The sequence below is a fragment of the Nelumbo nucifera genome, chromosome 3 (genome assembly GCF_055504915.1).
Source record: "Nelumbo nucifera cultivar China Antique chromosome 3, China Antique-T2T, whole genome shotgun sequence".
In the NCBI taxonomy this organism is placed as follows: domain Eukaryota; kingdom Viridiplantae; phylum Streptophyta; class Magnoliopsida; order Proteales; family Nelumbonaceae; genus Nelumbo; species Nelumbo nucifera.
In genome coordinates, this window is record NC_142651.1 from 1379722 (window position 1) to 1395708 (window position 15987).

The following is a 15987-nucleotide window of genomic DNA, read 5'->3' on the forward strand; positions in this document are numbered from 1 at the left end:
TGGAATTTATCTGACCTCCCTTCTAGAATTTTTTTATTCACATAAATACATAATGATGGCCACAGAGAGACCACGTATGCGAGTGAAGCAGACAAACAGCCTAGGCACAGCAAATTCCATGCAACTTCACCAACCATTTGGTGCCTCTCCGTGTCTTTGGTATCTACCCGGCCCTGACTCCTGACGAGTGACGCCATGAATAAATGAAGCAGCTCAAGAGAAATAATTACTCCTATAAGCATGTTCAATTATAAATGCATTAACCTCTTCCAATTAATGTTACAATAGCAAAATGTGTGAGTGAACAAACTATAATTCCCCTCATTACTGCTGCTATAATCGAGACTTTTGACTTGAGTGAAGAAAATGTAAGATTTTAATGTCAAACAAATTTCAATTTAACACCCTAAACAAGAAATATGCTATTTTATTTTTATCTATCTCATTCATCCACCACGACGGTTGAACGAGTAGGGTATCTCCACAGCACATCGGCCCATGTGCTCTGCCCATCAGTCACCTCTTTAACGACAGAAGCCACCTCCTCCACGCTCACACGAATTTGATCTTTGCTATCCCTCTCACGAATTGTCACAGATGTTGTTGAATCTACGGTAATAGCAAAGGGCACACCCAGTTCATCTGTCCTTGCATATCGTTTTCCAATTGATGTACCTATAACATAGAAAAACATAATGTACAATAAATGGCATGCATCGAAATATCAACACATCATTTGCATCTTTCGTTTTTTTCTTCTTTTCCTTTCAACCAACACACTCCTATATTTAGGGTCCGTTTGGTACGCAGTTGGAATCAGAATCGGAATCAAAATAGGAATCCTTCGGAATCGGAATGATCTACTCCCATAGTCTGATTGGTTCAGACAGGAATAGGAATGAGAATTGGAATAAGCAGAAATGCGATTTCATTCCCGAGGGGTAGGGAATGGCCATTCCCTCAGATGGGGAATACAATGCCATTCCAGCAGGAATGGGAATGAGATTCTGATTCCGCCCAACCAAACAGTTGGAATGGGAATAGCCCATTCCGATTCCAATTCCAGACCCCTATTCCTGTAAACCAAACGGGGCCTTACATGCATAAACCCAAGAATGCAGTACCTAAATCATATGACAATCTAAGTTGCATACCTGTTATGTCAATCTTATGTGAGATCCCTGCCGCAGTTAATGATTTAGAGATGAGTTTAGCAACTTCTTCATACTGCTGGTTTTGAACCAGGGGAAAGACCGTGCATTTAATAGGTGCCACAAGAGGAGGGAAACGGAATACATTCAGCTGTTCATCTCCTGCTTTGCTTGGCCTTGTGTAGAAGCAGTGTTCAAAGAGACAATAGATTATACGTCCAATACCAAAAGATGGCTCAATCACCGAAGGTGTGAAAACCCTCTGATGTTCCTTCTTTCTCTCTTTTGAAATCATCACCATGTTTTTCTTAATAGTGACAGATTTTCCAAGAGTGCACACATGGAACTCAGCTTCCCCTTTGGATTCCAAAATGGCTTTCATTTCCATGGCTTCTTTTTCACCCATGGCCTGCACAAAAAGAAAAGAAATACAGGCAAGATGAGTAGAATTTCTTACATATTCTAAAAGTTATAGCATTCAATCTATTGTTACCTCCAAAGCTTCAACCACATTCTTTTGGGCCCCTTTAAATGCAAGACCCAGCTCCTTCTTCACTGGGGCAATAACCAATTTCTGAAATCATATTCCATGCAAATGCGGGGTCAAATTAGTGAAACTGGAAACAGAAATAGAGTGGAAGTAGTTTTGTGTGTGTGTGTGTGTGAGAGAGAGAGAGAGAGAGAGAACCTCCACTTCTCTGGGTTCTTGAAACTTTTCATGAGCTACAAGAGGAACACCACTTTTTTCCTGTTGAACAAGAATACTAACTTGAATAAGTAACAGAGAATCCTTTGATAATATTGATGAACAATGTAGATATGTTTGGCATGTTGTCAAATCTCTAACTACAATGCAGGAAGTATTCCTCCAATAAGCATTTAATCAAATTGACATAATAGGAGTAACTCTCAGGCTATGTTTGGTTAAACTTGAGATCCAAAGTAACACTATTTGAATTTTGAAGAATGAGCTTTAAACCAAAAATGATTGTTTCTTGAAGCTGAATTTTCTAACTCCAAATAATCAACTTTTAGAATGAATTTTAAGCCAGAAAAGGAATTGGTTCCAGCAATTTTTGTTCATACTTAAAAAATAATTCTTAAAATAAAAAAAAAAAAAATCATCAAATTAATCCTCTGGAAGCATGCCCAATGCAGCCTCAGTTTCTCCTAATTATGATGAAGTATAGCATAACCATCAACATAGTCCTGAAATTAAATAGCCTCCTAAATGGGGCTACTACAAGCAAGGGGGATTTCCATGCTCATTCTTTTAATCAATAACAGAGATTTCATTAATTGATTAATTGTTGAGAAAACATCCAACAGGAGCTAAAATCACTTAACTCCCTACAAATGCCACTAAAGCCCAAAAAAACAAAAAAAAACAAAAAAAAAAAAAACAGAAGAAAAAAATACAGTTGAGCCCAAAAAACGGAGCTCCTATTCACCCCTTGTCTAGCTAATCCATCTGCAAAAGAATTTGCACTTCTCTTTATCCAAGTGCATCAAACTTCCATATCTTTAGCCAACCAGCTGTATTTCCTCTTTTCATTGCTGAGTTTCCTTTTTCTTCTTTTACCCATCACTACAGTTCCAGAGTCTCCTTCTAAGATCAGCTTGTTTATGTTCAAATCCTTAGCCCTTTGAATCCCTTCCAGAGATGACTAAAATCTCAGCCCTCAATGAGCCCCCTACTCCAATTGGGCCAGAAAACATTGCCATCACAATCCCTCTTTCATGGTCCATCAAAACTCTCCTATTAGAGGCCCAGGATTGCCCATGCTGCTGCCATCAAAATTCAGGTTGGTAAAGCCAATAGGTGGAGGGTTCCAACAAGAACTTGAGACAATCTTGGCTGGGGCTGAATCTGCAATTTCCTCCCAATTCCTAAACAAATCATCAACTGAGAAATCCACAAATAAGTCCAATGTTTTCAGCCAATGAACTACCCTTGCATGAATCACTTCTATCACTGCTTCCACAGTTCTTTCCTTTTCTGAGAAGATTCTCAAGTTTCTTTCTTCCCAAATAGACCAACATACTGCAGCCTTAACACATCTCCACATAATCTTTGCTCTTTTAGTTGGCCAGCTAGAAGGAGAGGAAGTAAACAAGCTTTGCACATCCATTGGAGAGTTCCACCTATACCCAAATAAGTAAACCATTCCCAAATAATGTTTGCAAATTGACAGGAAATCGGTAAGTGAAACCCAAACTCACCAGCGGATTTGCAGAGGACACACCAATGAGGAGACTAACATCTATTGGGCCTTTTTCTTTGAAGATCCCCTGTGTTTTAACTCTTTCCAGGAAGGCCTCCCAATAGAAACTTCCTACCTTCGGAGGAATAGGTTGAGACCACACCTCCTTAACAGGAAAGGACAAACCAAAAGGAACAACTGCTTGTGTTAAGGCTTGAAAAAAAAGAGGCACAAGAGAAGGTACCAGAAGGAGAAAGGGTCCCAATTCTGTTGTCTACCTTGTTGGTTCCAGGAGCACTCCTTCGAGGGATTTTCATACTCGTTTAGGAAAGAGGCTTTCAAAAAGGATTGCGAGAGATCTGGGTTTTCAGAACATCACCATAAAAGAAGATTCAGCAAATACAATCAGGTGGCTAGCTGACTCTGGCAGTGGGCCATGGGCTTTAGCTCATTTCTTGACTGAAGCAAGGGATATCCTTCTCAACCTAAATGCACAGCTAGGTTGGATCCCTAGGATGCGGATGGTCTAGCAAAAGCTGGTGCTCACAGGGATGTCTTGCTTGGTGATAGTTCTCTTCCTACTTAACTCTTGAGTTGCAATTTCTGTGTACATCTTCTTATGTACCCTCTATTTCATTAATAGAGTTACCATCTTTTTCAAAAAACGGACCACTCAAATTGCTTGTCCATATGACCTATCCTATTTCATCCATCTAGAGGAATGACGTAGCCACTCGATATTCCATCAAATAGAGACACTTGAGGTACATATGGGCTCTCCACCCCCCCAGGCTAATCTTTCTGTTGTTTTGCATTGTTATATTACTATATTCTTTAGGCCTTTTATGGTTTTTAGACCTCCCCTTGCTGTTTTAAGGAAGGCCTCGTGTATTCTGCATAATGGTTCAAAATGTCCACATATTTCCTAATATTTTCATGACATATTTTCATTTCCATGGGTAGTTTCATAGTGAAAACTACTGAAATTATGTGGATTTGTGGAGTACTCAAGATGGTATTATAACATAAATTGGTAACAGTATTGTACATATTTTTTTTATCAGCACAGTATTGTAGATATGTTGGGCAGTAGTACTGTAGATCATCAGGTTGACCTATCAGAATCACTTGCACTTTTTATGGGCCTTAATTTCAACTGAGAATATTGTCAAGGCGACTCATAGGTGAATAAGCACTTTTTATTGCTCACCGCACCCAAAGGTCCCAAACAGCAACCAGTTTTTATATTATACTTTACAAGTTCATTATTTTACAATATTTTAATATTTTTATACTTTGAGTTCATATTAAAATAGGAGGAGATATACCATAACATTCCTTTTTTTACTTCACAAACCAACATGTATTTGTTATTTTCTTTGTTTTGTTAGGGCTCTAATGATACAGAAAAGTTTGCAGTGTGAAGAGTGAAGACTTGGAGCAATTGGAATTGATGGGATGATGACTTCAGCTTGCCATCAGCACCTTCAATTTCTGAGATAGGAAATAACCCTCTCTGGTTCTTAAATTTCTGGTTCTTTTCCTTCATTTTTTGGAACAAAAACAGGGTTTACACCCCTTCTTCTCCATCATTTTTGAGGTTTTTTTCCTTTCTCTTTTCTGAGACAAAAACAAGGGTTTAACCCTCTCTGCTTCTTAAATTTCTGGTTCTTTTCCCTCATTTTTTGGAACAAAAAGAGGGTTTACACCCCTTCTTAAATTTCTGGTTCTTTTCCTTTCTTCGCCCTTTTCCTTATTTTTCTGATTTTTTTCTTCTTTTTTATATGAAAAAAACAAAGGTTTAGCCCCTTCTTTTCCTAGGCAATGATTATTTCTTAGACACTAGCCTTGAAACATTATGAATAGAAGTGCTATTTCTGAGACACAACCCTTGAAACACTAGGAAAAGCAAGGTTAAATTTGATACACTAGGCAATGCCTAGGCAGGTGACTAAGCACTCCCCCGTCACCTAGGATCGCATTGGCACATTGAAAACTATGGCATACTCTTATATTGAGTTTTGACTCAAAGTATACAGGACAACTTTGTAGCATATTGTTTTGTCTATTGACTTTGGTTTCTTAGTTTTGTTCGATGGTTTCGGAACAAGATTATAATTTAACAATGGACTTGATAAAAGTCATTACCCCATGTTGGTCCCTGCAATCTAGAGTTTGGGAGGGTGGAGTGGATACAAACCTAAACTATGGCATTTTTGCACAAAGTGGCTGCTCTCAAACTCAAAACTGTGTTTTCACGCATGTCAGCCCAAGATTTTACCATCGTACCAAGCAATGTTTTAAAAGCGCAACGCGAAAAAAGGCGCAAGGGCCATTTTGCGCCTGAGGTGCAAGGCGCAAGGCGAGGCACGCGCCTTTTTGAGGCAAGGCGCACAATTAAAAAAAAAAGCTAAAAATTCAAAAAAAATCAAAAAATTATAAAACATAATATTAATAAAAATATTAACTTAAGTTTTAAAAAACCTATTATCTAAAATTAAAATAGAAAAATATAATACGTAAAGCATATTCAAATGAGAATTTAAAAATGAAATCAAACATATAAAACATTTTCAAGCATATAAAACCCACAATCTCTTTTTTTTCTCAATTGCATCAAGTAGCTAATGTGACATATTACATTCTTAATTCTACAAGCTACCTTTGTGCCATGCCCCTCGAGGCAAGCCCAAATAAGTCCATGTTAGGGTCTTAAATTCTTAGATTTCACACAAAAAATAATAATTTAAAAGTTTTAATTGCTTTTAAGAAGATATTTTATTAAGATGAATGAATGGACAACATTACCAAATAGGGGATTCTCAAAGCTTCGGTGAGCGAGCGAATCTGGGGGTGGAGCCCCCGGCCCAGTAGCCAAACTCAAAAAAAAGGAAAAGGAAGCAAATTTTCAACGCCTAGGCTAAGGCTCAAGGTGCACCAGGCGTGCGCCTTTTGAATGGGCTGCGCCTAGGACCTGGGCAAGGCGCCTACCCTAAAATGCGCCTCGCCTAAGTGCCTAAGCGTGCCTGAGGCGCGCCTTTTAAATCACTAGTACCAAGTGATGGCCCTTCTATGTCTCTTATTATCATATCATTCTATATTTTCACATATTTCACAATGCTTCTACTTTTTAAAATATTTCCATATGGCATTTCTGGCATGTTTCCTATATTTGGATTATTTATATTTCCACCAGCACTGACATTTTAAACCTTGCTCTACATGCTACATGTTCCCTAATCCATTTCAGTACACCCACAATACATTGGACCTTTTTTCCAAATCACGACTGTGTTCAGTTTCACTCACACACACACACAGACAAACCTGTGGTGAACATGTAGAGCCCTTTCGTGCTGCCACTTAATATATGTATTTGTAGCATTACACATGGCACAAAAGGTGAACAAATTGTCCCAGATACAATGATCGCATAGTCCAAAGTACAAAACTCATGTGCTCTACCCTAAATCTAACACTTGGAAATCTCTTTGTTAGATTACTCGTCCATCAAATTATTGATGCATGTGAATTTTTATGCATATTGCAATTTTGTAGAACAACTGATAAAAGTTCTCTCGGTGAAGTTTTGGCTCTCATCAATTAAAAGCAGAACAAGAAAAGAAAAGGACAGTTGAACTCTTACAGAATGAGCTTTTAAGTCATATGCAGATCTATCAGCAATGCCAACACACTCAATCCAGCCATAGGAGCATTCAATCTCTGCATCCCAGCAATCTGCAGCATAGTGAGCCATCTCATTTGCAAGATGTTGCCGGAAACGTAAGCGTTCTTTGTCAATTCCAAGGTAAGTCAGGAACAGGTATACTCTCCCAATAAAGTAGCCAAGGGTTTCATTATTAACAATTCCCTGATCCAAAAAAATAAATCAATTAATACATTGTGAACAGTGCCGGTATGAAAAGAGTGGATAAAAAGGAAAACCCAAAGTCAAACTAACCTTGGAAACTGCTTCACCAATATGAATTTTCTTTGCTGATTGCCCAGATGTTTGTCCTTCTCTTGGAAACATCAAAAATTCCAGGTTTGCAACATCATCAAATTTTGGATGAGACTTCTCATCAGGATCAACAAAGTGCTCAATCTCAGCCAATGTGAACTCACGGACCCTCAGAAGGCCTTGGCGGGGTGATATCTGGAATTGCAGAAAAGTACTGTCAGATTTGAAGCTTGAAAATCCAGTATCATTGCCACAAGAAAAGACCCTCAACATGAAAGGGATACAAAAATTATTTTCCTAGGTTTTCACTGGTTAAGTCCTTTTATATTATGCTCCTCCCCCCTTTTTCTAGTGCATTCTCTGCTTGTTTACTAGGCTTTTTTCTCATGCTTATTGAAATTTTACTGCTATCCATTTATCCAAGACCATCGAGATCTTCAACATACAACCCATCTATCTATATACATACATAACATGAAGAGTTCAAATGTCATTCTTGCAAGAGAACAGTACCTACAGTCATAATATGAAGAGTTCAGCCCTCAATTCAACTAATTATAAGAACTGATCCGAACAACAGAAGGATTTTCATATGGAATGTAGAGCAAATATCAATATTGCTAAAAAAGGGATGCATTTAGTATAATCCTAGTGAATTCCATATAATTAAGTGAAATTTTTAAAACCTCATTTCTGAAAGCCTGGCCAATCTGAGCAGCAGCAAACGGGAGCTTATTCCCATTATAATAATACAAGTCCTTGAAGTTCACAAAGATGCCTTGAGCTGTCTCAGGACGCATATACCTGCATTGGATCAAATGCATGAGATATTGACATAAATAGGTAAAAGGAGAATCAAGTGCAAATATATCCACCAAATTTTCTCACCCGGGGCTCAAGCCAGATGGACCTATGGATGTCTGAAACATCAAATTGAAAGGGTATGGATCAGAAAGAGGGTTCTTTGTATCTGGAGCAGTAATGCCATATTCCTTGATCTTAGTACCAAGTTCTTCAGCAGAAAGATCATCCAAAATAGCAAGAATGTGTTTTAGTTCTGCTGCCTTTTCAGCAGACATACTAAGATCCTTCTCAAGCTTCTCTTTGCAAAAGTCCTTAAGCAAGTGATCAGCACGATAGCAAGTTCCTGTCTTTTCATCCTTAACCATGAGGTCAGTGAATTTATCCACATGCCCTGATGCTTTCAGCACAATTTCTGGTGTAACACATGGGCAGTCCACTTCCAACATATTCTCCTCCAGAACAAAATGCTGAAAATAGAAACAAAAAGTCATACAAACAGTTGGAAATATAGAGATAAAGCTACATTTGATACTTGGAAGTCACAGTGTGAACAAGTTTGAGGTAATATAATATGCTGGAGTTGCACATCCTGTGTAAAGTGTAAACACAACATTCTATAGGCTATATTCCAAATTGGGTAATCTGATGTATAAACATTCACTGGAGTTAGGATGCAGCAAATTTCTTCTCTAATCTCTATAGATTAAAGTAAAAACAATATTCTTGAAAAGGAAAAAACGTATATAATCAGCATACAATATAGGCTCGAAGTTCCAAAAGTAAAAGACAATATTAGTAAAAAAAGACAGGGTGTGAATTGTAATTACTCATAAAGGGCATGTCCTGCTCAACAATTGCATGCTATGCTTCAGCATTTCCCATGCTAAGATATTATACACCTCCTTACTGAACCTGCTCTCCTCCCCTTCATTATTTTTATCAGATAGTCCTATTACATTCTCCATCTCCCTCCGCTCTTTGTGCCCTGTTCCTCTAATATCTTGAACATCTTTCTCGCACACTCCTTGTACCCCAAAAATAACAAAACCAATGATCTGGCTACTTGAATTGTATGCTCCACCACCTGTTTCCAAAGGAAGTGATTTAACAATTTGGTGAATCTCATCCTCCCTTTCATTATTTTCCTTTTTATCGGTATCACTGGGTACGAACACCGAATTATTATCAGACTCCGGCCTACCAATATCTTCCGTCATGACTCGTGTCCCACTACTCTTCTGCTTCCACTTCTACATGGGACAAAGCCTGTTAAGGTACATAAAGTTTTCTTTCACAAGATACTCTCCCGAGTCCCAAGTCCCAACAATTCCAATCCAATAAAAACACATGAAAAAGTAAATTGAAAAATGAAATTTGGCCAAAAATTATGGCTGCTAAATACAATGCAGGGACAATTTAACCACCATAGTTTAAAGAACCTAGTTCTGGAAAATGGAAATGGAGTATATAGGGACTAATTCAAAAAATAAATAAATATCACTAAAAAGTTAGCAAAATGTGTGTGTGTCTGTGGGGGGGTTAGCCCACGCAATTAAGTATTCTAGCATTACCCAGTTGTGGAAATGAATCAGATGGGAATTAATGTATTAAAAATAAACACTTACCATCCCACGGTTAGAAGATAAAAATAAACAACTAAGCACATACAAAATTAACTAAAAAATATCTGAAAGGCCAAAATTGCAATTTAAACTTATAAACCAACTCGCTTAAGTATTCGAAGTTAACTGATGAAATTCAAATAATTAAAAAGAACCACCTGCTGTCCCGATCATTCCAAGCAAAAACCATGTAAACACAACACAAAATTGCAGTTACCAACCATGATTTAACCAAAATCAAACAAGTCCAATCTCGACCTCACCTGCCGCCAGAAACCGAGAACATTGGACTTAACGGCGCAGCCGGGAGGACCATAATCGTATAAACCGGCAACACCTCGGTAGATCTTGAACGAAGGGATATAAAACAACCGACGCTCCAGCGTGTTCACTACAGCCTGACGGAATGCATCCCTGTTAACGGCGTTAGCATTGCCATTACCACTGACGGCGTCCTGGAGCTGCTTCTCGGTCGAGGCTTTGTCAAGCTTCAGTGCATTTAGGGCTTCAACTGCAGCGTCGATTTCGGACTTTGGTGCGCCCGAGGACTTGAGGGACCGGACGGCCGCGGCTTGGGCGTCAATGGAGGATTGCTTCTCGGCCAGCGATCGACGGAGAGAGTCTTCGGTGGATGCCATGGTGGAGGAGAGAGAAGAAATGTAGCGGATGTGAAGGTAACAGGGCTTTGGCGAGACTGAGAGGATGCGAGAGATAAATCGCATGCGAACGATTCAACAGAATGATAAAGCCAATAGGTGATCCTGATTCGTTCGTTGTTTTTGTGGAAAACGGTTCAAAAAAAAAAAAAAAAAAATCAAAAACCCTAAAACCTAGTGCACATATTCGGCCTCGAGTAGTGGGATTTTAGGTGGATGGGTGAGTGAGTGATACCGCGTGACGGGCACGTACTTGGATGCTTGAGGACTGGGATGGATATTTAAGTGGTTTTGGAAAGGGACATTGTCAAAAAGGGTCGGGTTACATTCTGGGCCTAACCCGATCAGCCCGTGAAAGTAGCTGAACGAAACGGACAGGGTTCTCTTATCACCGAGTTTGTGCAAACGAATCCACTCTTCCTTCATTCCTTGTAGAAACTAGAAAACCTGCGACAATCTAATCCCATCTGAACCAGGATGGATAGTTCCCGGCCCGAACCCGATAACAGGTGTGGATGAAATTTGGTGATGAAAAGATTAATCTCAAATATAAACCAGCTGCGGCAACTTGTTTTGGACCAATAGAGTGTTGAGCAAGCAGTGCAAATGTGGGTTTAATATATTATTGAGAGAGAGAATCGGCAACCAGCTGACGTTGAAGGCTCGAAGCTGGTAATCGGGTCATGAGCTGGAACTCTCCCTCTCCGTTTGTGCCCAGTCCGCGTTCTGTGAACCCACGAACGAGGGACGACCACGTCATCCAGTATACATGGGCTAAACGGATTTTGGCCGTTAGTTGGGTATGCGATTGAACCAGGGAACAAAACGACAAAAATTAAATTAAACTCCCTCACAGTTCGAACCCTCCCTCTTTCCCTTTTCTACTTTTCTCTTTTCTCCTCCCATCCCACACACCGGCCATCATCCATCGACGGTGAGAGCTCCAGCAGTACACTCTTCTTCTTCTTCTTCTTCTTCTTCTTCTTCTTCTTCTTCTTCTTCTTCTTCTCCTCCTCCTCTTCTTCTTCTTGCAAAGGTGTTCTTGGTTCTCTTTTTTGACAGAAGGAAGGTGACCCCAAACCATTTTTAAATGTTATGATTTATACAATAAATAACATTTTTATATTGTATTTATTGCTATTGGAACAGTAAATACATACAAAAATAAATACAAACTTTTTAAACAATATATTCCATAACAGCTTGCCATTATTTGAGTCCATATTGCATGTTATCTTATCCAAACTCAAGATAACAATTGATCTATCAAGAGATAAAATGATTTACACATTAAGGTTCAGTTTCAGTTTGAAAGGAGTACAAATGCAAATATGTAAAGTGTAAAACCTTATATTTTACATTATTTTTATATGCATTTGCAAAGTACATGTTTTCATTTGTACTCTTTCCAAACTCAGCCTAAAGAACATTGGATTGATTGTCCTAAAGCTGATTAGTAAATACAGTGTGATTCAACATGAATTACTCATTTAAGTGTTTTTATTGTATGCAAAACAATTATATAATAAAAAAATGTCAAAATATATACACTAATCTATCATTCAACAATTAAGAGTCCAACACTCTTAATTGGTTGACATCAAATAGCCTTAGGCCGTGGTTGACATCAATTGAACTACTCATTTAAGCTTTAAAAGTACTTATTTTAACAACTGCTTAAAGTTGTTTGGTAACCCATTTTTCACTCCAATTATTATTGTTTTTAATCATTGGAATAGGAATGTTTAGTAAACTACTTTCCTATAAGTGTTTATATTGACACAAATGACAGTTTTAACTCTCACTTCACTCATACATATATATATATAATGTTTTTCATATATTATATTATGTTATACATTTTAAGTGAGAGTCCACATGGACCCCATTTCATGACAGTTGAGAGCCCACATGGGTTCACACGTGCACAAGTGAGAGTCCACATGAACCCCACTTTATCCTATGCGTTATTATTATTATTAAGATTTTCCGGACCAAAAACCGAAGAACCACGTGGACCCATATGCATTCAACGGTATGAAGTATGAACGCGTTTACCAGCTGAAGCAAAGCCATCCCCCAAATCAGAAATCCAGAATCTCAGAAAGAAATCTCTGAAACAAAGTAACAAACACAAGGCGTGCAGGTGTAGCAGATAAGGATAGAGTATGTGTTAAAGTTGTGAGGTGTTTGTCCTGCGGGAAGAACAGTTGGGCTGGTTGCGGAAGGCATGTCGCCTCCGTCTACAAACAAATCCAGGATGGCCAGAACTGTTTATTGCCGTCAATGCCCCGATATCAAGCCCAGTACACTGGCCGTCGACGTCGCTGGTTCACCTATACCATCCTCTGATACCGTTGCACACGCTCAGCGATAATAGTTTATAGGATCTCCCTCTTTATATATGTTTCTCTTATGTTTTTCCTTTTTCCTGTTGTCTTCTATCATCGGAAGTAGTAGTGGCAATAAAGAGAAGTGGTTGTTTGCCTTTCTTGTTTAAATTTTAATATTAGTTTATGAATGGTTCAAGTCTAGGAGGATTTCTTTCTATGAAACTCTCAAGGCTTCCTACCCCACGAATGATGAGTGTCATTCCCAGCCTATAGAGGTTTGTGAAGTACAACGACCACGAAGATGAAGGAGAGGATTACCGATGCGGAATGGAAGCAGCAGCTGAGAATAAGAAATTCGAGGATGATGAGGAAATTGAGGTGGAGAAATAAGAGAAGAGAGGGGTGAGAAGGCCGTATAACAGTTGTGAGAGAATGAGTACGGGGGTATTTTAGGTATTACAATAAAATATTAGGGACCAGTTCGTCCTATTTTTTTGAAAATTTATTAAAAAAGATAATCAATTTGAAGTCACTTTTTAAAATAAGTATTTATTAAAAAATAATAATTTTTAAAATAAGTATTTTTTACCAAATACCTATAAGTACTTAAAAACCACTTAATGTGTGGTCCCATATTTTAAAAAATGTACTTATTTAAATAAATACTTGTGTTTTCAAGCATTACCTTAGATTTGCATTTGAGTGGGGGGATGCGTAATATATATTTTGATGGCGATGCATTGAAAGCTGCTATGATGTTATCAATGGATATCATTCATTAATACATCCTGGTGTTGAATGAGGCTTAATCCCCCTTGAAAAAAAAATAATGTCATATTTATGGGTTTGTTTTTTGTTTGAGGCTTATTCAGCATTTTTGAAAAAAAAAAAAACATTGATTTGGGTTGTGCTTGGCTCTGTGGGTGTTTATTGAAAATATGCCACCACATATGCTTGGTGTTTATTGTATATGAAACAAAATGAAACGACTTTTTGATTTTATCATTTATTTGATAAATGATAAAAAACTAAAACGATTTAATTTTTGTGCAGGAGACATTTGGAAAAATATCAAATTCTTGTTTCCTTGCACTACCATTTTTTGAAACCAATGCTGGTGTAACACATTTTAGTGGGTATTAATTTGGGGTGGAGAATAAAAAACTTTTAAAATAAAACCTTACCAAACAACAAAAACAATAACTGTTTAAAATAAACAACTTTTAAAGTGAAGAAAAATATAAATAAATATTTAAAATGAAAAAATATAAATAAACTGCCTACTACGGAAGCAAACACATACTTGGTGATTTGGTCAATTAACCATCAAATCACTTGACTTGAACAACTAATTTCAAAACAAAAACACAAAGAATTTTGAAAAGGACACTTGTGTCCCAAATCCCAAATCTCAATTAACATATTCAAAAAGACATTTTGGGTTAGTGTTTTGTTATTTCGTTGTTTTATTTTTCTTATCTTTCGTTGATACACTTTGCAATTATTTCCTCAATTTCACTTCATCTTCCTTACCCTGCAGTACTTAAATCCTCTGACCCTTTCTTTGTAATCTAGACTTTGAAATAATGGCCAGACATGAATAGCTACTTAGACAACATTTTGGGCAGCGGAAGGAGTTAACTAAGTGTAAACCCAAAATGCCAATTTAAAGATTAGATGCTTCTCTTTCGTCCATACTTTTTTTTGTGTGTGTGTACCATATAATTTGAAACTAGCTAGAAATGTTTGCGAAAAACAATCTTCAATCAAAATGGCCGAACAAATTGTTTAATTTGAAACCAATTACTACCATCAAGGTAAACGATCTACTGATTAAAAGTTGAAAGATAATTAATCAAACTAATCGATTCATTAAGATAAGATAACTCTTGGGGAAATTTTGCATCAATGACATGTTTTTTGTGTTTTTAATAATTCATTCAGGCCCAATTTAGAATGATTACATATACAAATATGTACAGTGCAAATGTATACAAAATGCAAGGTTTTATACTCTATAAATCTGTATTTGTACTCCTTCCAAACAGAGCCTTAATATTCACACCATGTTTCTAAAATATTTATATTTTTATTATTTTATTTATGATATCACGCGTTTGAACTATTTGATCTAAATGATTGAACCACTAACTCAAGCAAAGGTGATTTTGTTTAAAAATTGAAAAAAAAAAACGTTTTTGTCAAATTTTTTTTAAGCCCAATAAAATCTAACTAGTGTATTGTAGATGCATTATTCCAAAACATCCAAATTAATCATCATTCACACTTTTTTTTAAACAAAAAACATTTGAAACATTAGCTGATAATATTATTTCTATACATGTGGTAGTTGTTTTTCTTTTAGAAAACAAAATCATATTTACTGGTAAATACACCCTTCTTCATGGCTTTAGGAAAATTTTAGCTTATAAGTCTTAATCAAATAAATAATCAGATTTTATCTTTCACCAAGCCTAAAAATTAGAAGGATAAATTAAAGATAAGTACCATGTACTTTAGGGATAGTAACACTTAAACACCTCGAACATTGGAATGCAACACTTAGGTACCCTAAACTTTCAGTAATAGACACTTGGGTCCACTCATCAGTATTTCGTCAGTTAAGCATTTTATAATACTAAAATTACCCTTCTTATGTATTTTTTGACCATTTTGCCCTTCTAATTTATAAACTCTTTCTCCCATATTTTCATTTTTATGCCTCAACTACAATAAAAATAGATGAATCACTAAAACAGATAAGGGGGATTCATTATCAGGTGTGAGAGTGGAAATAAAAATACGGAACAGATCAGCATTCAATGAGGCAAAATATCATACATCTATTTTGAACATCACAAACAAGTACATCAGCTATGACTAAAGAAACAATCATAGACTAAGCTTCAAAACTGACAAATCCTCACTTTCAATGGAGCTTACTCCTCATAGAAGGGAAAGCTAAAACATGACAAAAATGAGCGACAAATTACTAATGAAAGTAGCGGGGAATAAACTGATTCATGGATAAAAGAAAACAACGACAAAAAAGGTTGATTATTTGAGCAACTAACGAATCTATAATATATCAGTATGGCAATCCCAACCCATAAAAATAATGATGATGAGATTAGGTTAGTGTCAAAAGTTTCGATGGAATTGGTGCCACGGGAGCCTCATCACCCGTTTCGCTTACTACCCCCATTTGGATCTTGACCACTCTATAGCAAAATGCAGGGAAATCAAATCGGGGAAG

General features: G+C 37.1%; 1 protein-coding gene across 1 annotated transcript; it reads right to left on the reverse strand.

The window, feature by feature from the left end:
* Positions 1-226: 226 nt before the first annotated feature.
* On the reverse strand, positions 227-10653 carry LOC104592742 (glycine--tRNA ligase, mitochondrial 1-like). The gene is made up of 9 exons (XM_010252209.3): positions 10006-10653; positions 8205-8587; positions 8003-8120; positions 7317-7511; positions 7002-7226; positions 1840-1899; positions 1645-1725; positions 1155-1560; positions 227-675 (listed from the first exon to the last, which is right to left on the reverse strand). Exons 1-9 carry the CDS (start codon positions 10462-10464, stop codon positions 443-445), a joined length of 2160 nt encoding a protein of 719 aa, XP_010250511.1. The 5' UTR covers positions 10465-10653; the 3' UTR covers positions 227-442.
* Between the last annotated feature and the right edge of the window lie 5334 nt (positions 10654-15987).

What these genes read in the sequence shown, in the direction of transcription:
- LOC104592742 (XM_010252209.3), bottom strand. Translation starts at nt 10,464, where the DNA reads ATGCGATTTATCTCTCGCATCCTCTCAGTCTCGCCAAAGCCCTGTTAC. An exon ending in GCCAGGCTTTCAGAAATGAG is followed by an intron (nt 7,512 to 8,002) that starts GTTTTAAAAATT and finishes CTGCAATTCCAG; the next exon opens with ATATCACCCCGCCAAGGCCT. An exon ending in TTGGTGAAGCAGTTTCCAAG is followed by an intron (nt 7,227 to 7,316) that starts GTTAGTTTGACT and finishes TTTTTGGATCAG; the next exon opens with GGAATTGTTAATAATGAAAC.